Source organism: Oncorhynchus gorbuscha, linkage group LG26, assembly GCF_021184085.1.
Source record: "Oncorhynchus gorbuscha isolate QuinsamMale2020 ecotype Even-year linkage group LG26, OgorEven_v1.0, whole genome shotgun sequence".
NCBI classification, from domain to species: Eukaryota; Metazoa; Chordata; class Actinopteri; order Salmoniformes; family Salmonidae; genus Oncorhynchus; species Oncorhynchus gorbuscha.
The window spans coordinates 43,047,489-43,070,707 of NC_060198.1; the positions used below are offsets into that span (position 1 = coordinate 43,047,489).

Consider the following 23,219-nt stretch of genomic DNA (forward strand, 5'->3'; position numbering starts at 1 on the left):
TGACCCAAAATTAAGGACATCTTTGACTATGTACAGACTCAGTGAGCATAGCCTTGCTATTGAGAAAGGCCGCCGTAGGCAGACCTGGCTCTCAAGAGAAGACAGGCTATGTGCTCACTGCCCACAAAATTAGGTGGAAATTCAGCTGCACTTCCTAACCTCCTGCCCAATGTATGACCATATTAGAGACACATATTTCCCTTAGATTACCTAGACCCACAAAGAATTTGAAAACAAATCCAATTTTGATAAACTCCCATATCTATTGTGTGAAATTCCACAGTGCCACAAGAAAACGATGACCAGTGAAGAACAAAAGCCATTGTTTATTAAGCCTATATTTATTTTCCCTTTTGTACTTTTTGCACATCATTACAACACTGTATAAATAAATAAGACATTTGAGTGTAATGTTTACTGTTCATTTTGTATTGTTTATTTATCTTTTGTTTATTATCTATGTTGCTCTGTCTGTATGCTATGTCTTGCTTGTTCTATGTTGCTCTGTCTGTATGCTATGTCTTGCTTGTTCTATGTTGCTCTGTCTGTATGCTATGTCTTGCTTGTTCTATGTTGCTCTGTCTGTATGCTATGTCTTGCTTGTTCTATGTTGCTCTGTCTGTATGCTATGTCTTGCTTGTTCTATGTTGCTCTGTCTGTATGCTATGTCTTGCTTGTTCTATGTTGCTCTGTCTGTATGCTATGTCTTGCTTGTTCTATGTTGCTCTGTCTGTATGCTATGTCTTGCTTGTTCTATGTTGCTCTGTCTGTATGCTATGTCTTGATTGTTCTATGTTGCTCTGTCTGTATGCTATGTCTTGATTGTTCTATGTTGCTCTGTCTGTATGCTATGTCTTGCTTGTCCTATGTTGCTCTGCGTGTGCTCACTGCTCAATGATTGTCTATATTGTAATTGTTTTTAATAACCTGCCCAGGAACTGAAAATTAGCCGGCTGGCTAAAACCGATACTTTTACTGAAACGTTGATTAATGGGCACTGTCCTTGTAAAAATAAAATAAACTCAAACTTAAACTCAAACTATTTCACTTGCTTTGGCAATGTACACATATGTTTCCCATGCCAATAAAGCACCTAAAGGATCCGCCCCTTTTGTAAATTTTCAACTAAAGTGACATACCCAAATCTAACTGCCTGTAGCTCAGGACCTGAAGCAAGGATATGCTTATTCTTGACACCATTTGAAGTTTGTGGAAATGTTAAATGAATGTAGGAGAATATAACACATTAGATCTGATAAAGATAATACAAAGCAAAGGACATTTTTGTTTTTTTATAATCTTTTTGAAATCTTTGAAATGCAAGAGAAAGGCCATAATGTATTATTCCAGCCCAGGTGCAATTTAGATTATGGCCACTAGATGGCAGCAGTGTCTGCGCAAAGTTTTAGACTGATCCAATGAACCATTGCATTTATGGTAAAATGTTTGTGTCAACACTGCCCAAATGTGCCTAATTGGTTTATTAATAACTTTTCAAGTTCATAACTGTGCATTCTCCTCGCACAATAGTGTGGTATTCTTTCACTGTAATAGCTACTGTAAATTGGACAGTGCAGTTAGATTAACCATAATCTAAACCTTCTGCCAATATCAGATATGTCTTGGAAATGTCCTTGGAAATGTTCTTGTTACCTACAACTTCATGCTAGTTGCACTAACCTATGTTAGCTCAACCGTCCCACGGGGGACCCACCGATCCTGTAGAAATTGAAATTGATTTGAAATTGAATTGAGAGTGAGAGAGAGAGAAACGTGGGAACAGAGAAATAAAACTAGACAGAAGAGAGAAGAGAGTGATGAGAAAAAAATGAATGAGGACATTGAGAGAATGACAGAAGAGACAAAAGAGAAGAGGCAGAAAAATGTCCTTGGGGCTAAAGACGGAGGGAACGGGTCGGAAGGGGGTCATTTCACACTAGACTAGATCATGTGACAGCTGGACCTGAGGGGATGAGGCGACGGAGGAATGGGGGAGGAAGAGTGCCGTAAGAGTCTCCCTCCCCCGATGGCTTGTGAGTGTGAGCAATTAAAGGTGAGAGAATGGGGGGGACTAGTGCTGCTAAGACACACACACACACACACACACACACACACACACACACACACACACACACACACACACACACACACACACACACACACACACACACACACACACACACACACACACACACACACAGCTCAATATATGCTCCCTCACACACTCACACTCCCAGCACACACACTTCCCTTTTCAGTACAATCCCCCCTTCTCTTTTCTCCTCTATCCTCCTCTGTCTTCTGTCCTCCTCTGTCCACCTCTGTCCTCCTCTTTCTTCTATCCTCCTCTGTCTTCCTCTGTCCTCCTCTTTCTTCTATCCTCCTCTGTCCTCCCCTGTCCTCCTTTATCCTCCTCTGTCTTCTGTTCTCCTCTGTCTTCTATCCTCCTCTGTCTTCCTCTGTCCTCCTCTTTCTTCTATCCTCCTCTGTCCTCCTCTATCCTCTGTCCTCATCTGTCTTCCTCTGTCCTCCTCTGTCCCTCTCTGTCTTCTATCCACCTCTGTCCTCCTCTTTCTTCTATCCTCCTCTGTCTTCCTCTGTCTTCTATCCTCCTCTGTCCACCTCTTTCCTCCTCTGTCTTCCTCTTTCCTGGTCTGTTCTCCTCTGTCTTCTATCCTCCTCTGTCCACCTCTGTCTACCTCTATTCTCCTCTGTCCACCTCTGTCCACCTCTATCCTCCTCTGTCCTCCTCTGTCTTCCTTTGTGCTCCTCTGTCCTCCTCTATCCTTCTCTATCCTCCTCTATCCTTCTCCATCCTCCTCTATCCTTGTCTATCCTCCTCTGTCATTCTCTATCCTCCTCTGTCCTTCTCTATCCTCCTCTGCTCTTCTCTGTCCTCCTCTATCCTCCTCTATCCTTCTCTATCCTTCTCTATCCTCCTCTGTCATTCTCTATCCTCCTCTGTCCTTCTCTATCCTCCTCTGCCTTCTCTGTCCTTCTCTGTCCTCCTCTATCCTCCTCTGTCCTTCTCTATCCTCCTCTGCTCTTCTCTATCCTCCTCTATCCTTCTCTATCCTCCTCTATCCTTCTCTATCCTCCTCTGTCCTTCTCTATCCTCCTCTGCTTTTCTCTATCCTTCTCTGTCCTTCTCTGTCATTCTCTATCCTCCTCTATCCTTCTCTATCCTCCTCTGTCTTCTATTCTCCTCTGTCTTCTATCCTCCTCTGTCATTCTCTATCCTCCTCTATCCTTCTCTATCCTCCTCTGTCTTCTATCCTCCTCTGTCATTCTCTATCCTCCTCTATCCTTCTCTATCCTTCTCTATCCTCCTCTGTCATTCTCCTTCTCTATCCTTCTCTATCCTTCTCTATCCTTCTCTATCCTTCTCTGTCATTCTCTATCCTTCTCTATCCTCCTCTATCCTCCTCTATCCTTCTCTATCCTCCTCTGTCATTCTCTATCCTCCTCTATCCTTCTCGATCCTCCTCTGTCTTCTATCCTCCTCTGTCTTCTATCCTCCTCTGTCATTCTCTATCCTCCTCTATCCTTCTCTGTCTTCTATCCTCCTCTGTCTTCTATCCTCCTCTGTCTTCTATCCTCCTCTGTCATTCTCTATCCTCCTCTATCCTTCTCCTCTGTCTTCTATCCTCCTCTGTCATTCTCTATCCTCCTCTATCCTTCTCTATCCTCCTCTGTCTTCTATCCTCCTCTGTCTTCTATCCTCCTCTGTCATTCTCTATCCTCCTCTATCCTTCTCTATCCTCCTCTGTCTTCTATCCTCCTCTGTCTTCTATCCTCCTCTGTCATTCTCTATCCTCATCTGTCCTTCTCTATCCTCCTCTATCCTCCTCTGTCATTCTCTATCCTCCTCTGTCCTTCTCTATCCTCCTCTGCTCTTCTCTGTCCTTCTCTGTCCTCTTCTATCCAGCTTTAGCATTATTTCTCTCTTTCTGCTCTCTCTCTTGTTCATTCTCCATTTCTCTCCACGCCACTGCTGCACTCTCTTTATCTCCCCATCAGTGGTTCACTCTCCCTCCCTCCCTCCCTCCCTCCTTCCCTCCCTCCCTCCCCTTCAGATCTCTCCATCTCTCCATCCCTCCATCCCCACACCAATCCCCCTGGCCATCTCTCTCAATTCAATTCAAGGGCTTTATTGGCATGGGAAACATGTGTTAACATTGCCAAAGCAAGTGAGGTAGATATTATATAAAGTGAATATATAAAGTGAAATAAACAATAAAAATTAACAGTAAACATTACACATACATACGTTTCAAAACAATAAAGACATTACAAATGTCATGTTATATATATACAGTGTTTTAACAATGTACAAATGGTTAAAGGACACAAGATAAAATAAACAAGCATAAATATTGGTTGTTTTTACAATGGTGTTTGTTCTTCACTGGTTGGCCTTTTCTCGTGGCAACAGGTCACAAATCTTGCTGCTGTGATGGCACACCTTGGAATTTCACCCAATAGATATGGGAGTTTATCAAAATTGGATTTGTTTTCGAATTATTTGTGGATCTGTGTAATCTGAGGGAAATATGTCTCAGGAGGGCAGGAGGTTAGGAAGGGCAGCTCAGTTTCCACCTCATTTTGTGGGCAGTGAGCACATAGCCTGTCTTCTCTTGAGAGCCATGTCTGCCTACGGCGGCCTTTCTCAATAGCAAAGGCTATGCTCGCTGAGTCTGTACATAGTCAAATCTTTCTTTAATTTTGGGTCAGTCACAGTGTATTCTGCCGCTGTGTACTTTCTGTTTAGGGCCAAATAGCATTCTAGTTTGCTCTGTTTAAAAAAAAAATCTTTCCAATGTGTCATGTAATTATCTTTTTGTTTTCTCATGATTTGGTTGGGTCTAATTGTGCTGCTGTCCTGGGGCTCTGTAGGGTGTGTTTGTGAACAGAGCCCCAGGACCAGCTTGCTTAGGGGACTCTCTCTCCCTCTGTGCTTCCCTCCATCTCACCAGTAGCGCCCTCTCCCTCCGTTACATGTGTGATGGATAGCAGGGAGAGGGCTGCCATAGATCAGCTCTATGAGGAGGCAGATGCTAAGCACCGCCAGAGTGCAGCTGCAGGCAGCCACACTACAAACACATATCTCACTACACACATACTGCATGCACTCGACTTTACACACTAACAGCACATAAGATAAAAAAACAAGCAGGACAGAAAGACACACCCACCCTTGGTGTCCTATGTCTTCTTATTTATCTTACACACACACACACACACACACACACACACACACACACACACACACACACACACACACACACACACACACACACACACACACACACACACACACACACACACACACACACACACACACACACACACACACACACACACACACACACACACACACACACACACACACACACACAACCCTCCCACCTCCCCACGTACCTCTGTGACATGATCTTGAAGGCGTCAGGCAGGTAACACTGCACGTTCTCCATTTGGAAGGGGTCAGCGTCACAGATCTTGTCATCCGTGCGGCCGTAGTTGGCCGTCTCAATCATGATGACATCACTGCCAGGGCAGCGCAGCTCGATGGGGTATCCCTCGCACGCCAGCTCTCTACGCATCAGGCCGAAGGGCATCGCTGACCGACTCAGAGCTATAGCAGAGAGAGAAAGAGAGAGAAGAGAGAGAGGGGGAGACAGAGGAGAGAGAGAGAGAAGGTGTGAGAGAGGGGGAGAGAGAGGAGAGAGAGAAGGTGTGAGAAAGGGGGAGAGAGAGAGGAGAGAGAGAAGGAGAGCAAGAGATGAGAGAGAGAGGAGAGAGAGAAGGAGAGCAAGAGAGGAGAGAGAGAGAGAGGAGAGAGAGAGGGAGAGGGAGAATGAGAGAGAAGGGAGAGAGAGAGAGAAGGAGAGAAAGAATGAGATAGTGTGTTATTGACAATGTAAGTGCATGGTATGAAATAGGAGGGAAATCATACAAACAAATGGCAGACATACCACTCTCTGTAGAATAACAGAAACAGCATAAAGTAAATGGCAGACATACCACTCTCTGTAGAATAACAGAAACAGCATAAAGCAAATGCCAGACATACCACTCTCTGTAGAATAACAGAAACAGCATAAAGTAAATGGCAGACATACCACTCTCTGTAGAATAACAGAAACAGCATAAAGCAAATGGCAGACATACCACTCTCTGTAGAATAACAGAAACAGCATAAAGTAAATGGCAGACATACCACTCTCTGTAGAATAACAGAAACAGCATAAAGTAAATGGCAGACATACCACTGTCTGTAGAATAACAGAAACAGCATAAAGCAAATGGCAGACATACCACTCTCTGTAGAATAACAGAAACAGCATAAAGCAAATGGCAGACATACCACTCTCTGTAGAATAACAGAAACAGCATAAAGCAAATGGCAGACATACCACTGTCTGTAGAATAACAGAAACAGCATAAAGTAAATGGCAGACATACCACTCTCTGTAGAATAACAGAAATAACATAAAGTAAATGGCAGACATACCACTCTCTGTAGAATAACAGAAATAACATAAAGTAAATGGCTAGGTAGAGAAAATGCTAGTCATCATGTACAGTAGCAGAAATACAGGGCCTAAGATATTTGTATTTTTACATAGCAGTTAGAATGTAACATAAACACAATGAGACCATCATCTCAATTCACAGAGGACACAACTAAAAACAGTGTAGCCAGCCTCATAGACAGAGAGTGCAAGTGGAAGTTGGATCCTAAAAGAGCACTTCCAGACCAGGCCTGCCTCACAATTGGCACCCTATTCCCTATAGCACACACATTATTTTTAATAAGGAATAGGGTGCCATTTGAGACACACCCCAGCTCTCCCAATCATGATATTTACCCACTTTGAGAGGCAAACTGTTCAACTTTCTGGCTTGTTCCATTAACAGACTCCCACACACACAGCCAGCAGCTCAACCCCCACCACTCGGATACGCACGCGTCTGACGCACAGCTCTGAAATAGAATGTCCTCACTTCACGTCTGCCTTCCAGCCGACGTCAACATTACACCTGAGTAGGGCTCACCTCCATACGGAGAGGGGTATGACGGAGGGAGAGGAGGGAGAGGAGGGAGAGGAGGAGAGGAGGGAGAGGAGGAGACAATAAAATGAATAGAACAGAGAAGAGAAGAGGGCCTAAGAGAGGGAGAGAGAATCTCACTCGCAGCTAGGACAGAGAGAGCTGGCGGGGCGGACAGAGAGAGGGGGCAGCCAGGGTAGCGGGGGTTAATCGCTGTGCCAGGGCTGAGAGGGCAGCTAGGACAGAGAGAGCTGGCGGGGCGGACAGAGAGAGGGGGCAGCCAGGGTAGCGAGGGTTAATCGCTGTGCCAGGGCTGAGAGGGCAGCTAGGAGAGAGAGAGCTGGCGGGGCGGACAGAGAGAGGGGGCAGCCAGGGTAGCGGGGGTTAATCGCTGTGCCAGGGCTGAGAGGGCAGCTAGGAGAGAGAGAGCTGGCGGGGTGGACAGAGAGAGGGGGCAGCCAGGGTAGCGGGGGTTAATCGCTGTGCCAGGGCTGAGAGGGCCACAGACATACACAGAGAGAGACACTCTTCATCTACTCCATCTCTCTCTCCCTCTCCTCCATCCCCCTCTCTCCCTCATCCCCCATCCCCCTCTCTCCCTCTCCTCCATCCCCCTCTCCATCTCTCTTCATCTGCACAAGTAGGCTTTCTAGCGGCCTCTGCATTCAGACCTTCAACAAATTCAGTTCTACTCCGCTCACCACAAAATGGCTGCAGCCTTGGCATGTCCTCCACAAAGTCCAGTAGAGAAGCTCCAAAAAAATACCATATTGTTACATTTGGCATAGAAGAATGACAATTGAGGTGCTTGTATAATTGTTCTGCATTGAACAAAACCTGATATAGTGCCATTCATCAAAGCCTTGGGCCTGCATGTGGCGCCCCCTATAGGTCAATGGTGAAAATGCACTTGTCAGCATTTCATTTTGGGTTGTTGCTTCCCCTGAGTTGGATCTATGTGGCCCTGCATTTGCTGTTTTCTCACCCGGCTGGTATGTTTTGACAGTGTGTTTAAAAGTGCAAATGAAAAAATCATCACTTGAACTTGATTGGTCAACTCTCCCAGCCTTCCTCCATCAATGTATGTGAATATTTGGGTTGCTGCAGTTCAGACCTGTGGCTCTCTAACCTTGCCCACTCTGAGAGCTGCAAAAACTTCAAATCAGTCACCAAAGATAGGGGATGAAATGCAAAAAGGCTAAACAGCAAGAATGTTGTTCAAATGTGCTCAACCAGGCAGTTGATATGCCAGAAAAAGGTACTATAGAGTAAGAATATGGTAAATAAGTGTTTAATTCAAAATAATTATTTGGTGAAAAATATCATTGAATTGATGTCAAAAGACTATATACATTGACTTAACAATATTTCATGCCCCTTGTGGTAAATTAATCAAAATTCAGACTAAAGAACGCCTATAAAATAATGCCGTTAATTGTAATAAAAAGCTGCACTCAAATTGTCACATATCTGAAATTGTAGTCTGAACATGTGGAAAACATGATGGAGGAATATGGATCATTTGAAATGTGGGGAAATTATTTTGGGGGACATTGTACTATATACCACCCAGAAACGCATTCATTTAAATGGAATTCAATATTTATGTTTGGCCACACAAATGATCACAATTTGCTCAAATTTGCCATCAAATCAAATCAAATCAAATCAAATCAAATGTTATTTGTCACATACACATGGTTAGCAGATGTTAATGCGAGTGTAGCGAAATGCTTGTGCTTCTAGTTCCGACAATGCAGTGATAAAACCAACAAGTAATCTAACTAACAATTCCAAAAAAAAACTACTGTCTTATACACAGTGTAAGGGGATAAGGAACATGTACATAAGGATATATGAATGAGTGATGGTACAGAGCAGCATACAGTAGATGGTATCGAGTACAGTATATACATATGAGATGAGTGTGTAGACAAAGTAAACAAAGTGGCATAGTTAAAGTGGCTAGTGATACATGTGTTACATAAGGATGCAGTCGATGTTGTAGAGTACAGTATATACATATGCATATGAGATGAATAATGTAGGGTAAGTAACATTATATAAGGTAGCATTGTTTAAAGTGGCTAGTGATATATTTACATCATTTCCCATCAATTCCCATTATTAAAATGGCTGGAGTTGGGTCAGTGTCAATGACAGTGTGTTGGCAGCAGCCACTCAATGTTAGTGGTGGCTATTTAACAGTCTGATGGCCTTGAGATAGAAGCTGTTTTTCAGTCTCTCGGTCCCAGCTTTGATGCACCTGTACTGACCTCGCCTTCTGGATGATAGCGGGGTGAACAGGCAGTGGTTCGGGTGGTTGATGTCCTTGATGATCTTTATGGCCTTTCTGTAACAACGGGTGGTGTAGGTGTCCTGGAGGGCAGGTAGTTTGCCCCCGGTGATGCGTTGTGCAGTCCTCACTACCCTCTGGAGAGCCTGGTTGAGGGCGGAGCAGTTGCCGTACCAGGCGGTGATACAGCCCGCCAGGATGCTCTCGATTGTCATCTGTAGAAGTTTGTGAGTGCTTTTGGTGACAAAATTTTTCAGCCTCCTGAGGTTGAATAGGCGCTGCTGCGCCTTCTTCACGACGCTGTCAGTGTGAGTGGACCAATTCAGTTTGTCTGTGATGTGTATGCCGAGGAACTTAAAACTAGCTACCCTCTCCACTACTGTTCCATCGATGTGGATAGGGGGGTGTTCCCTCTGCTGTTTCCTGAAGTCCACAATCATCTCCTTAGTTTTGTTGACGTTGAGTGTGAGGTTATTTTCCTGACACCACACTCCAAGGGCCCTCACCTCCTCCCTGTAGGCCGTCTCGTCGTTGTTGGTAATCAAGCCTACCACTGTTGTGTCGTCCGCAAACTTGATGATTGAGTTGGAGGCGTGCGTGGCCACGCAGTCGTGGGTGAACAGGGAGTACAGGAGAGGGCTCAGAACGCACCCTTGTGGGGCCCCTGTTGAGGATCAGCGGGGAGGAGATGTTGTTGCCTACCCTCACCACCTGGGGGCGGCCCGTCAGGAAGTCCAGTACCCAGTTGCACAGGGCGGGGTCGAGACCCAGGGTCTCGAGCTTGATGACGAGCTTGGAGGGTACTATGGTGTTGAATGCCGAGCTGTAGTCGATGAACAGCATTCTCACATAGGTATTCCTCTTGTCCAGGTGGGTTAGGGCAGTGTGCAGTGTGGTTGAGATTGCATCGTCTGTGGACCTATTTGGGCGGTAAGCAAATTGGAGTGGGTCTAGGGTGTCAGGTAGGGTGGAGGTGATATGGTCCTTGACTAGTCTCTCAAAGCACTTCATGATGACGGAAGTGAGTGCTACGGGCGGTAGTCGTTCAGTTACCTTAGCTTTCTTGGGAACAGGAACAATGGTGGCCCTCTTGAAGCATGTGGGAACAGCAGACTGGTATAGGGATTGATTGAATATGTCCGTAAACACACCGGCCAGCTGGTCTGCGCATGCTCGGAGGGCGCGGCTGGGGATGCCGTCTGGGCCTGCAGCCTTGCGAGGGTTAACACGTTTAAATGTCTTACTCACCTCGGCTGCAGTGAAGGAGAGACCGCATGTTTCCGTTGCAGGCCGTGTCAGTGGCACTGTATTGTCCTCAAAGCGGGCAAAAAGTTATTTAGTCTGCCTGGGAGCAAGACATCCTGGTCCGTGACTGGGCTGGATTTCATCTTGTAGTCCGTGATTGACTGTAGACCCTGCCACATGCCTCTTGTGTCTGAGCCATTGAATTGAGATTCCACTTTGTCTCTGTACTGACGCTTAGCTTGTTTAATAGCCTTACGGAGGGAATAGCTGCACTGTTTGTATTCAGTCATGTTGCCAGACACCTTGCCCTGATTAAAAGCAGTGGTTCGCGCTTTCAGTTTCACGCGAATGCTGCCATCAATCCACGGTTTCTGGTTAGGAATGTTTTTATCGTTGCTATGGGAACGACATCTTCGACGCACGTTCTAATGAACTCACACCAATCAGCGTATTCCAATATTTCCATCTGACGCAATACGAAACATGTCCCAGTCCACGTGATGGAAGCAGTCTTGGAGTGTAGAGTCAGCTTGTTCTGACCAGCGTTGACAGACCTCAGCGTGGGAGCCTCTTGTTTTAATTTCTGTCTGTAGGCAGGGATCAGCAAAATGGAGTCGTGGTCAGCTTTTCCGAAAGGGGGCGGGGCAGGGCCTTATATGCGTCGCGGAAAAGTAACAATGATCCAAGGTTTTACCACCCCTGTTGCGCAATCGATATGCTGATAAAATTTAGGGAGTCTTGTTTTCAGATTGGCTTTGTTAAAATCCCCAGCTACAATGAATGCAGCCTCCGGATAAATGTTTTCCAGTTTGCAAAGAGTTAAATAAAGTTCGCTCAGAGCCATCGATGTGTCTGCTTGGGGGGGATATATACGGCTGTGATTATAATCAAGAGAATTCTCTTGGAAGATAATGCGGTCTACATTTGATTGTGAGGAATTCTAAATCAGGTGAACAGAAGGATTTGAGTTCCTGTATGTTTTCTTCATCACACCATGTCCCGTTAGTCATGAGGCATACGCCCCACTCCACTCTTCTTACCAGAGAGATGTTTGTTTCTGTCGGCGCGATGCGTGGAGAAACCCGTGGCTGCACCGCCCTGGATAGCGTCTTCCCAGTAAGCCATGTCTCCGTAAAGCAGAGAACGTTGCAGTCTCTGATGTCCTCTGGAATGCCACCCTTGCTCGGATTTCATCAACCTTGTTGTCGAGAGACTGGACATTGGCAAGAAGAATACTGGGAAGTGGTGCGCGATGTGCCCTTTTCCGGAGTCTGACCAGAACACCGCCGCGTTTCCCTTTTTCGGAGTCGTTTCCTTGGGTCGCTGCATGCGATCCATTCCGTTGTCCTGTTTGTAAGGCAGAACACAGGATTCAAAACATATTCTTGGTCGTACTGATGGTGAGTTGACGCTGATCTTATATTCAGTAGTTCTTCTCGACTGTATGTAATGAAACCTAAGATGACCTGGGGTACTAATGTAAGAAATAACACGTAAAAAAACAAAAAACTGCATAGTTTCCTAGGAACGCGAAGCGAGGCGGCCATCTCAGTCGGCGCCGGAAGTACATCAGTCCTCATATAAAGTGATACTGTGAGATTCAGATGAACTCATGGATAAGATTTCAATTGTTTGTCTCTGTGTGACATATAAAAGCAGCTTGTGGTAGTTGTACGGGCCAATACGAACTAGTGTTCGCTCAACGACAGGAAGTCCACAGCTTGTCTTGTGCTGGGGAACACCGTATTAAATACTAAGCATAGCCTCCCCTCCCCTCAATGAAAGCTGGGTTTGTATCCTGCCCAATGCATTCACCAAGTAGCCAAGCCAATCCATAAAGGGTTTTGATCGTGAGACTGCCTTGAAATAAATCTTAATCACCAAAGACTTTTTTTAAAGATCACAGTTGGGAGCAGCAAAACAGTGAGCAGACATTCTCACCCCCATCATGGAATGAGAAATGTGATGATGCCGGTGACCCTCGTATTTAGAAACATAGTTTACCTGTAACAATTTCTTGTTAGGGGTTCAGGCAGCGAAGCTGCAAGAAACCATATTGAACGTGTTGGTTCCCCAGCAGTGAGCTCCCTTCTCCTACTCAAAGAGCTTAAGAGAGTTGTAGGGCTTCCCAGACACAGCCCATCTGTAAATAGCCCGTCCAACTACCTACCTCATCCCCATATTGTTTTTATTTACTTTTTTTGCTCTTTTGCACACCAGTATTTCTACTTGCACATCATCATCTGCACATCTATCATTCCAGTGTTAATTTGCTAAATTGTAATTACTTTGCTACTATGGCCTATCTATTGCCTTACCTCCTCACGCCATTTGCACACACTGTATATAGACTTTTCTATTGTGTGATTGACTGTACATTTGTTTATGTGTAACTCTGTGTTGTTGTTTTTTGTTGCACTGCTTTGCTTTATCTTGGCCAGGTCGCAGTTGTTAATGAGAACTTCTTCTTAACTGGCCAACCTGGTTAAATAAAGGTGAGAAAAAAAATGTCTCCCTCAGTAAGTCTGTCTCATTCTACCTCTTGATGTTTCAATGGTGCCAAGGATAGTTCCAGTTTTTATATGCTCTGATGTTTGCCTCTCTATGACACACCAGGTCTGATTCCAGCAACATGTGCTGTTTGCTCTGTTTGGGTCCTTCCACTGCTACTACATCTAAACAAGGCAAAGGTCTGGAATTCATCCGAGCCGTGTTACAGCACTATAGCAGACTTTTAAAGATCATTTATGCTTGAGCCGTCATGCGTAGTGTTTCCTGTGAATTTGATCTCTGCTAACATCTGGGAAAATGCCTTTAAAAGGCTCATAGAGAGCAATAGTAATGGTATCTTTTGTAAGCACTAATGCAGGCTAACACTGTCATGGATCGCTGGCCAAAGCTTATGGGGGAAATTCATGTTTTTTGGGGAGGGATTCAGGATAAACGCTGAAAATAAGGTCTGTGGTAAACACAGGCTTAGGAGATCTGATACGTGTTATTCTATGAGATAATCTTCATCAGCTAACATAACTTCTTGTGAAGTTTATGTAATCAAAACAAGCAAAAAGCTAACGATGTGCTAACATGTAAAAAGATAAAACTACACCTCAGGTCGTGTGCCTTTGACATCGAGCTAAACGGCTTAGGTTACCTTATCAGACTTAGGTTACCTTATCAGACTTACCTTATCAGACTTAGTTTATCAGACTTAGCTTACCTTATCAGACTTAGCTTACCTTATCAGTCTTAGGTTACCTTATCAGACTTAGTTTATCAGACTTAGCTTACCTTATCAGACTTAGCTTACCTTATCAGACTTAGGTTACCTTATCAGACTTACCTTATCAGACTTAGCTTACCTTATCAGACGGACCCAAAGTCTCCTCTAGACATCGTTGGGGAACTGATAAAATGAGCACCTTCCCTCTGAGGAGATATGGTTGCAGCCTGGAGCAAAACAATATACCATCCTTGCATTTTTGTTCAAGCTGGTAAGCAGAAAGCTAACTAAGCTAACTAGCTTTTTGGCGGACTAGTGTAGCGTAGACTAGTTTGCATGGTCGGCGTAGTGACGTGAAAATGCTTGCTACTGAAGCTGAAGTTCAAGTTCTCTGATAGTTAGCGACTCATTAGCAAGTGACTTATTTTGAGAACGTAAAGCCTTTATAGTTCCTAAAGGTCTTGTTAACTGACTGTTATCATCTCAAAGAAGCCTGTGTTAACCTCAGACCTTATTTTCAGCATTTATCCCAAATAGGAATAGCAAACGAACCAGAGGTAGAAAATTATCATTCATTTCCGTTTTTTAGGACTACAAGCTGACAAGCGCTATTGTCGACTGTCTAGCGCTATTTTATTTTTATTTATTCGTTATTTTACCAGGTAAGTTGACTGAGAACACGTTCTCATTTGCAGCAACGACCTGGGGAATAGTTACAGGGGAGAGGAGGGGGATGAATGATCCAATTGTAAACTGGGGATTATTAGGTGACCGTGATGGTTTGAGGACCAGATTAGGAATTTAACTCCACGTGGGTTGAATCCCGGGCCAAATCCCATTGCCCATTCACCCATTACTCTTTTCATATTATTTATTAAAGCACGCAAGCTTTGAATTTAACACACCACTTTGAAAGTGAGAGTATCAACATTTCACTGGGGTTTCTGATGGATTGTCATCATTGTTGAGATTGTTGCATGTTAGTGACTATGTCAGGTTTTGTTAAGCGTGAATTTCAATGCTTCTACACCAAAGTGAATCATTTTGCAGCTTACCTAGTGGACTAGCAGTCAGAGCTCAGAGGCAGAGGGACGAGATGGCAGGGGAGCTCTCCCTGGTGAGGAAGGACAGCCAGTACATATGAGTGGAGCTTTCCACTGCCAGCGAGACAGAATACTGCTGTCCATGGTGCTGAAGGAGTATGACGAGAATACGTCTATAGAAATGCATTTGGAGAGCAATAACAATTGGAGTCCGGCTATGGTTTGTTCTACATCAGACAGACTAGAATAACCAATGGAACTAGCAATGCATTGCGCTACATCAGAGTGACTGCAAAGTCTATGGGAGGGAACAGTCCATGGTACTGAAAACAAAATGATAGGTAGTGATAGGCTCTTTACGACCTTGAATCAACAGAGGGAACATTTTACACATTAAGTCTGCCCCTTTCTGTCATGTTTTGTCTTAGATTGTCTTGTCATTTTGCTTTTCCCTCTGTTCGTTTTCCCCCTGCTGGTCTTTTTAGGTTCGTTCCCCTTTTTCTCTCTCTCTTCCTCTCTCTCTTCTCTCTATCGTTCCGTTCCTGCTCCCAGCTGTTCCTATTCCCCTAATCAATCATTTAGTCTTCCCACACCTGCTCCCTATCTTTTTCCCTGATTAGAGTCCCTATTTCTCCCCTTGTTTTCCGTTTCTGCCCTGTCGGATCCTTGTCTATTGTTCACCGTGCTGTGTCTGTGTATCGCCCTGTCGTGTCGTGTTTCCCTCAGATGCTGCGTGGTGAGCAGGTGTCTGAGTCTGCTACGTTCTAGTGCCTTCCCGAGGCAACCTGCAGTTCTTGATCGAGTCTCCAGTCTGTTCTCGTCATTACGAGTGGAATTATGTCTTATGTTTGTAGATTTACTTTACTGGATTAAAGACTCTGTTTTCGCCAAGTCGCTTTTGGGTCCTCATTCACCTGCATGACAGAAGGATCCGACCAAAGAATGGACCCAGCGACTACAGACGCTCGTAACACTGCCGTCGAGATCCAAGGAGCCATGCTCGGCAGACACGAGCAGGAATTGTCTGCTGCTCGCCATGCCGTGGAGAACCTGGCCGCTCAGGTTTCCGACCTCTCTGGACAGTTCCAGAGTCTTCGTCTCGTGCCACCTGTTACTTCCTGGCCTGCCGAGCCTCCGGAACCTAGGGTTAATAACCCACCTTGCTACTCCGGGCAGCCCACGGAGTGCCGCTCCTTTCTCACCCAGTGTGATATTGTGTTCTCTCTCCAACCCAACACATACTCTAGAGAGAGAGCTCGGGTTGCTTACGTCATTTCACTCCTTACTGGCCGGGCTCGAGAGTGGGGCACAGCTATCTGGGAGGCAAGGGCTGATTGTTCAAACAATTACCAGAACTTTAAAGAGGAGATGATTCGGGTTTTTGACCGTTCAGTTTTTGGTAGGGAGGCTTCTAGGGCCCTGGCTTCCCTATGCCAAGGTGATCGATCCATAACGGATTACTCTATAGAGTTTCGCACTCTTGCTGCCTCTAGTGACTGGAACGAGCCGGCGCTGCTCGCTCGTTTTCTGGAGGGACTCCACGCAGTGGTCAAAGATGAGATTCTCTCTCGGGAGGTTCCTTCCAGTGTGGACTCTTTGATTGCTCTCGCCATCCGCATAGAACGACGGGTAGATCTTCGTCACCAAGCTCGTGGAAGAGAGCTCGCGTCAACGGTGTTTCCCTGCTCCGCATCGCAACCATCTCCCTCCTCTGGCTCAGAGACTGAGCCCATGCAGCTGGGAGGTATTCGCATCTCGACTAAGGAGAGGGAACGGAGGATCACCAACCGCCTGTGCCTCTATTGCGGATTTGATGGACATTTTGTCAATTCATGTCCAGTAAAGGCCAGAGCTCATCAGTAAGCGGAGGGCTACTGGTGAGCGCTACTACTCAGGTCTCTTCATCTAGATCCTGTACTACTATGTCGGTCCATCTACGCTGGACCGGTTCGGGTGCTACATGCAGTGCCTTGATTGACTCTGGGGCTGAGGGTTGTTTCATGGACGAAGCATGGGCTCGGAAACATGACATTCCTTTCAGACAGTTAGACAAGCCTACGCCCATGTTTGCCTTAGATGGTAGTCATCTTCCCAGTATCAGATTTGAGACACTACCTTTAACTCTCACAGTATCTGGTAACCACAGTGAGACTATTTCTTTTTTGATTTTTCGTTCACCTTTTACACCTGTTGTTTTGGGTCATCCCTGGCTAGTATGTCATAATCCTTCTATTAATTGGTCTAGTAATTCTATCCTATCCTGGAACGTTTCTTGTCATGTGAAGTGTTTAATGTCTGCCATTCCTCCCATTTCTTCTGTCCCCACTTCTCAGGAGGAACCTGGCGATTTGACAGGAGTGCCGGAGGAATATCATGATCTGCGCACGGTCTTCAGTCGGTCCCGAGCCAACTCCCTTCCTCCTCACCGGTCGTATGATTGTAGTATTGATCTCCTTCCGGGGACCACTCCTCCTCGGGGTAGACTATACTCTCTGTCGGCTCCCGAACGTAAGGCTCTCGAGGATTATTTATCTGTGTCTCTTGACGCCGGTACCATAGTGCCTTCTTCCTCTCCGGCCGGGGCGGGGTTCTTTTTTGTTAAGAAGAAGGACGGTACTCTGCGCCCCTGCGTGGATTATCGAGGGCTGAATGACATAACGGTTAAGAATCGTTATCCGCTTCCCCTTATGTCATCAGCCTTCGAGATTCTGCAGGGAGCCAGGTGCTTTACTAAGTTGGACCTTCGTAACGCTTACCATCTCGTGCGCATCAGAGAGGGGGACGAGTGGAAAACGGCGTTTAACACTCCGTTAGGGCATTTTGAGTACCGGGTTCTGCCGTTTGGTCTCGCCAATGCGCCAGCTGTTTTTCAGGCATTAGTTAATGATGTTCTGAGAGACATGCTGAACATCTTTGTTTTTGTCTATCTTGACGATATCCTGATTTTTTCACCGTCACTCGAGATTCATGTTCAGCACGTTCGAAGTGTTCTACAGCGCCTTTTAGAGAATTGTCTCTACGTGAAGGCTGAGAAGTGCTCTTTTCTTGTCTCCTCCGTTACTTTTCTCGGTTCCGTTATTTCCGCTGAAGGCATTCAGATGGATTCCGCTAAGGTCCAAGCTGTCAGTGATTGGCCCGTTCCAATGTCACGTGTCGAGTTGCAGCGCTTTCTAGGTTTCGCTAATTTCTATCGGCGTTTCATTCGTAATTTCGGTCAAGTTGCTGCCCCTCTCACAGCTCTTACTTCTGTCAAGACGTGTTTTAAGTGGTCCGGTTCCGCCCAGGGAGCTTTTGATCTTCTAAAAGAACGTTTTACGTCCGCTCCTATCCTCGTTACTCCTGACGTCACTAGACAATTCATTGTCGAGGTTGACGCTTCAGAGGTAGGCGTGGGAGCCATTCTATCCCAGCGCTTCCAGTCTGACGATAAGGTTCATCCTTGCGCTTATTTTTCTCATCGCCTGTCGCCATCTGAACGCAACTATGATGTGGGTAACCGCGAACTGCTCGCCATCCGCTTAGCCCTAGGCGAATGGCGACAGTGGTTGGAGGGGGCGACCGTTCCTTTTGTCGTTTGGACAGACCATAAGAACCTTGAGTACATCCGTTCTGCCAAACGACTTAATGCCCGTCAAGCTCGTTGGGCGTTGTTTTTCGCTCGTTTCGAGTTTGTGATTTCTTACCGTCCGGGTAGCAAAAACACCAAGCCTGATGCCTTATCCCGTCTGTTTAGTTCTTCTGTGGCTTCTACTGATCCCGAGGGGATTCTTCCTTATGGGCGTGTTGTCGGGTTGACAGTCTGGGGAATTGAAAGACAGGTTAAGCAAGCACTCACGCACACTGCGTCGCCACGCGCTTGTCCTAGTAACCTCCTTTTCGTTCCTGTTTCCACTCGTCTGGCTGTTCTTCAGTGGGCTCACTCTGCCAAGTTAGCTGGTCATCCCGGTGTTCGAGGCACTCTTGCGTCTATTCACCAGCGCTTTTGGTGGCCGACTCAGGAGCGTGACACGCGCCGTTTCGTGGCTGCTTGTTCGGACTGCGCGCAGACTAAGTCGGGTAACTCTCCTCCTGCCGGTCGTCTCAGACCGCTCCCCATTCCTTCTCGACCATGGTCTCACATCGCCCTAGACTTCATTACCGGTCTGCCTTTGTCTGCGGGGAAGACTGTGATTCTTACGGTTGTCGATAGGTTCTCTAAGGCGGCACATTTCATTCCCCTCGCTAAACTTCCTTCCGCTAAGGAGACGGCACAAATCATCATCGAGAATGTGTTCAGAATTCATGGCCTCCCGTTAGACGCCGTTTCAGACAGAGGCCCGCAATTCACGTCACAGTTTTGGAGGGAGTTCTGTCGTTTGATTGGTGCGTCCGTCAGTCTCTCTTCCGGGTTTCATCCCCAGTCTAACGGTCAAGCAGAGAGGGCCAATCAGACGATTGGTCGCATACTACGCAGCCTTTCTTTCAGAAACCCTGCGTCTTGGGCAGAACAGCTCCCCTGGGCAGAATACGCTCACAACTCGCTTCCTTCGTCTGCTACCGGGTTATCTCCGTTTCAGAGTAGTCTGGGTTACCAGCCTCCTCTGTTCTCATCCCAGCTTGCCGAGTCCAGCGTTCCCTCCGCTCAAGCATTTGTCCAACGTTGTGAGCGCACCTGGAGGAGGGTGAGGTCTGCACTTTGCCGTTACAGGGCACAGACTGTGAGAGCCGCCAATAAACGTAGGATTAAGAGTCCAAGGTATTGTTGCGGCCAGAGAGTGTGGCTTTCCACTCGCAACCTTCCTCTTACGACAGCTTCTCGTAAGTTGACTCCGCGGTTCATTGGTCCGTTCCGTGTCTCCCAGGTCGTCAATCCTGTCGCTGTGCGACTGCTTCTTCCGCGACATCTTCGTCGCGTCCATCCTGTCTTCCATGTCTCCTGTGTCAAGCCCTTTCTTCGCACCCCCGTTCGTCTTCCCTCCCCCCTCCCGTCCTTGTCGAGAGCGCACCTATTTACAAGGTACGTAGGATCATGGACATGCGTTCTCGGGGACGGGGTCACCAATACTTAGTGGATTGGGAGGGTTACGGTCCTGAGGAGAGGAGTTGGGTTCCGTCTCGGGACGTGCTGGACCGTTCACTTATTGATGATTTCCTCCGTTGCCGCCAGGATTCCTCCTCGAGTGCGCCAGGAGGCGCTCGGTGAGTGGGGGGGGTACTGTCATGTTTTGTCTTAGATTGTCTTGTCATTTTGCTTTTCCCTCTGTTCGTTTTCCCCCTGCTGGTCTTTTTAGGTTCGTTCCCCTTTTTCTCTCTCTCTTCCTCTCTCTCTTCTCTCTATCGTTCCGTTCCTGCTCCCAGCTGTTCCTATTCCCCTAATCAATCATTTAGTCTTCCCACACCTGCTCCCTATCTTTTTTCCCTGATTAGAGTCCCTATTTCTCCCCTTGTTTTCCGTTTCTGCCCTGTCGGATCCTTGTCTATTGTTCACCGTGCTGTGTCTGTGTATCGCCCTGTCGTGTCGTGTTTCCCTCAGATGCTGCGTGGTGAGCAGGTGTCTGAGTCTGCTATGTTCTAGTGCCTTCCCGAGGCAACCTGCAGTTCTTGATCGAGTCTCCAGTCTGTTCTCGTCATTACGAGTGGAATTATGTCTTATGTTTGTAGATTTACTTTACTGGATTAAAGACTCTGTTTTCGCCAAGTCGCTTTTGGGTCCTCATTCACCTGCATGACACTTTCTTTGATCGGTCCCATTCTCTCAGTTTATCTCAGAGTCAAAGCTAGCTATCTCCAACCAACCAGATTTGACAAGAGAACTTTAAAAAGCTGCTGCTCTCCTCACCTACTTAGCCCTCTTATACTCCCCTGACCAGACTGTAGTAGCAGTTGAGAAAGGCAGGATGGCGAAAAACTGGGTTCTATGCTGGCTTATTGATATAATTAATTAAAATGACTGAATAAAGCAGGCTGTATTAGAGACTAGACTAGGAGACACTGTCTCTTCTCTCAGTGCTGGAACACACAGAACAGAACATGCCTGTTTTCCTTGGCAGTTGATAATGAGGCTCTGGGTGAATTAGACTTCAGTCTATCCATTCAGGAAATGTGCCCGTAAGGGTCAACGTCAATGCCAGTCATTTCCAGAGATGCTGTGTAGCTGCAGCTACATGACTCACTGCATTGAGACTAGCTCATATTTCTAAACGCCACTCATTCATGCAGCTGCATTACTTGGTTAATGTTGTGTCAGTGTAACTAAGGACATTAAGGCTGAATAGCCAGATCAAATTTATTTAAAATCCTTTATGCCTCACCAGCATAATATTTCTTCGTAACGGCCTTATAAAAACACAACCAGACAAAGACGGCAAAAACACATTCATATTAGGAACACAGATGGTTCACACTCTCTCTCTCGATCACAAACATTCTAATAAATGCATGCATAGTCGCCCACGCACACACAGTCAGAGAGACAGACACATGCACATGCACACGCGCACGCACACGCACACGCACACGCACACACACACACACACACACACACACACACACACACACACACACACACACACACACACACACACACACACACACACACACACACACACACACAAAAAGTACTCGTTACATTTTGAATGCTTAGCAGGACAGGAAAATGGTCTAATTCACACATTTATCAAGAGAACATCCCTGGTCATGCCTACTGCCTATGATTTGGCAGACTCACTAAACACAAATGCTTCACATGTAAATGATGTCTGAGTGTTGAAGCCCCTGAACATCCGTAAATAAAAAGAACAGAAAATCGTTCTGCCTGGTTTGCCTAATATACGGAATTTGAAATTATTTATACTTTTACTTTTGATACTTATGTATATTTTAGCAATTACATTTACTTTTGATACTTAAGTACATTTAAAACCAAATACTTTTAGACCTTTACTCAAGTAGTATTTTACTGGGTCACTTTCACTTTTACTTGAGCCATTTACTATTACAGTTTTTTACAATCGCTAGGACACATTTCTCAATACTTAAGTCACGTTTTCTCTTCACACAGTTCTCCTAACCAACTTTCAGCTTTGCACAGCAGTTCATTTCATATCCAAAATGAACTAAAACTACCAAAACACTTCATACATGTCTCAAATCAACTCATTCCTCCATACACTAGCAAAGGTTGTCACCCAGCAAGCACACTTTGTCAGTCATAAAACAATGACCTAAAAAACACTAACAACAGGTAGCATTACACAATGTTTTCGTTAGTTACGTTTTTTTACAAAACAAGAATGACACCTCTCTTCTGTTTAGAATTCACTGCAGGATATGTTACAGGAATGAATCAGACATATTGCAATATGTTTCAATATGTTTTATGTCATTTTTTGGCATTGAGTGATTCCAAAATATAACAATTTGTATATACACCATCTACCAATACAGATACAGATGCAATGCTAGTCAACCTTGTCTTCTGCATTTGGCCACAGGTTCTCATCCACATCACATCTTATGTCATCTTGGGCAATACACCTAGGAAATAATATTTTGGCATGCCTGGTCCATCCCTGGCAGTCTTCTGCAGATATGTCCAGGCATCCAGCATTCATTGCTTCCAGGAGGGACATTTGATCATGTGGATGGTGGTCATAAACCTTCCACCTTCATGAGGAAAATAATTCCTCTATGGGGTTGAGGAGTGGAGAGTGAGATGATGATCATGATTTATTACATGATCAATTATAGTGGCCCTAATCTCATCTGAGACTACAGCTCTTGATCTTCCTCTCAGTCTTCTTCCACCATGCATACGTACTCCTCTCCCTCTCCTTCTCACAGCCACTCTTCTTCCTCTCAGTCTTCTTCCACCATGCATACGTACTCCTCTCCCTCTCCTTCTCACAGCCACTCTTCTTCCTCTCAGTCTTCTTCCACCATGCATACGTACTCCTCTCCCTCTCCTTCTCACAGCCCCTCTTCTTCCTCTCAGTCTTCTTCCACCATGCATACGTACTCCTCTCCCTCTCCCTCTTACAGCCACTCTTCTTCCTGTCAGCCACTTCTCTATCTCTGGCTGGGTCCATGTTTATATTGCAGTACAGTATTATTCCAAAGATGTCCCCTTTTGTATAGATGGTAATGAAAATGAAAGACCAACACCTGGGTAGGTGTTCAGCTACAATGGGAATCAGCTGTGGTTGGTCTAATTGTTTTGATAGTATTTCATTTTTTAGATTTGGAATATATTTCAATACTGTATTACTTAAGAAATGTAGCAAATTGCTGTCTTATTAAATGTTGTGTTATTTTAGGTTTTGAACAAGTTTAACAGTTTTGAAAAGACTATGTAAACATGTGCAAATTGGCCCGTAGGTACATA

At 45.6% G+C, this 23,219-nt stretch overlaps 1 protein-coding gene across 4 annotated transcripts in view; it reads right to left on the reverse strand.

The window, feature by feature from the left end:
• LOC124015610 (adhesion G protein-coupled receptor L1-like) overlaps positions 1 to 23,219 on the reverse strand; it is a 278,324-nt gene that overhangs the window by 85,366 nt on the left and 169,739 nt on the right. For all 4 annotated transcript variants that reach the window (XM_046330967.1, XM_046330966.1, XM_046330965.1 and 1 more), the window contains one exon: positions 5,422 to 5,635. In XM_046330967.1, coding sequence (XP_046186923.1) covers positions 5,422 to 5,635 — 214 coding nt within the window. The remainder of the gene's footprint in view (positions 1 to 5,421; positions 5,636 to 23,219) is intronic.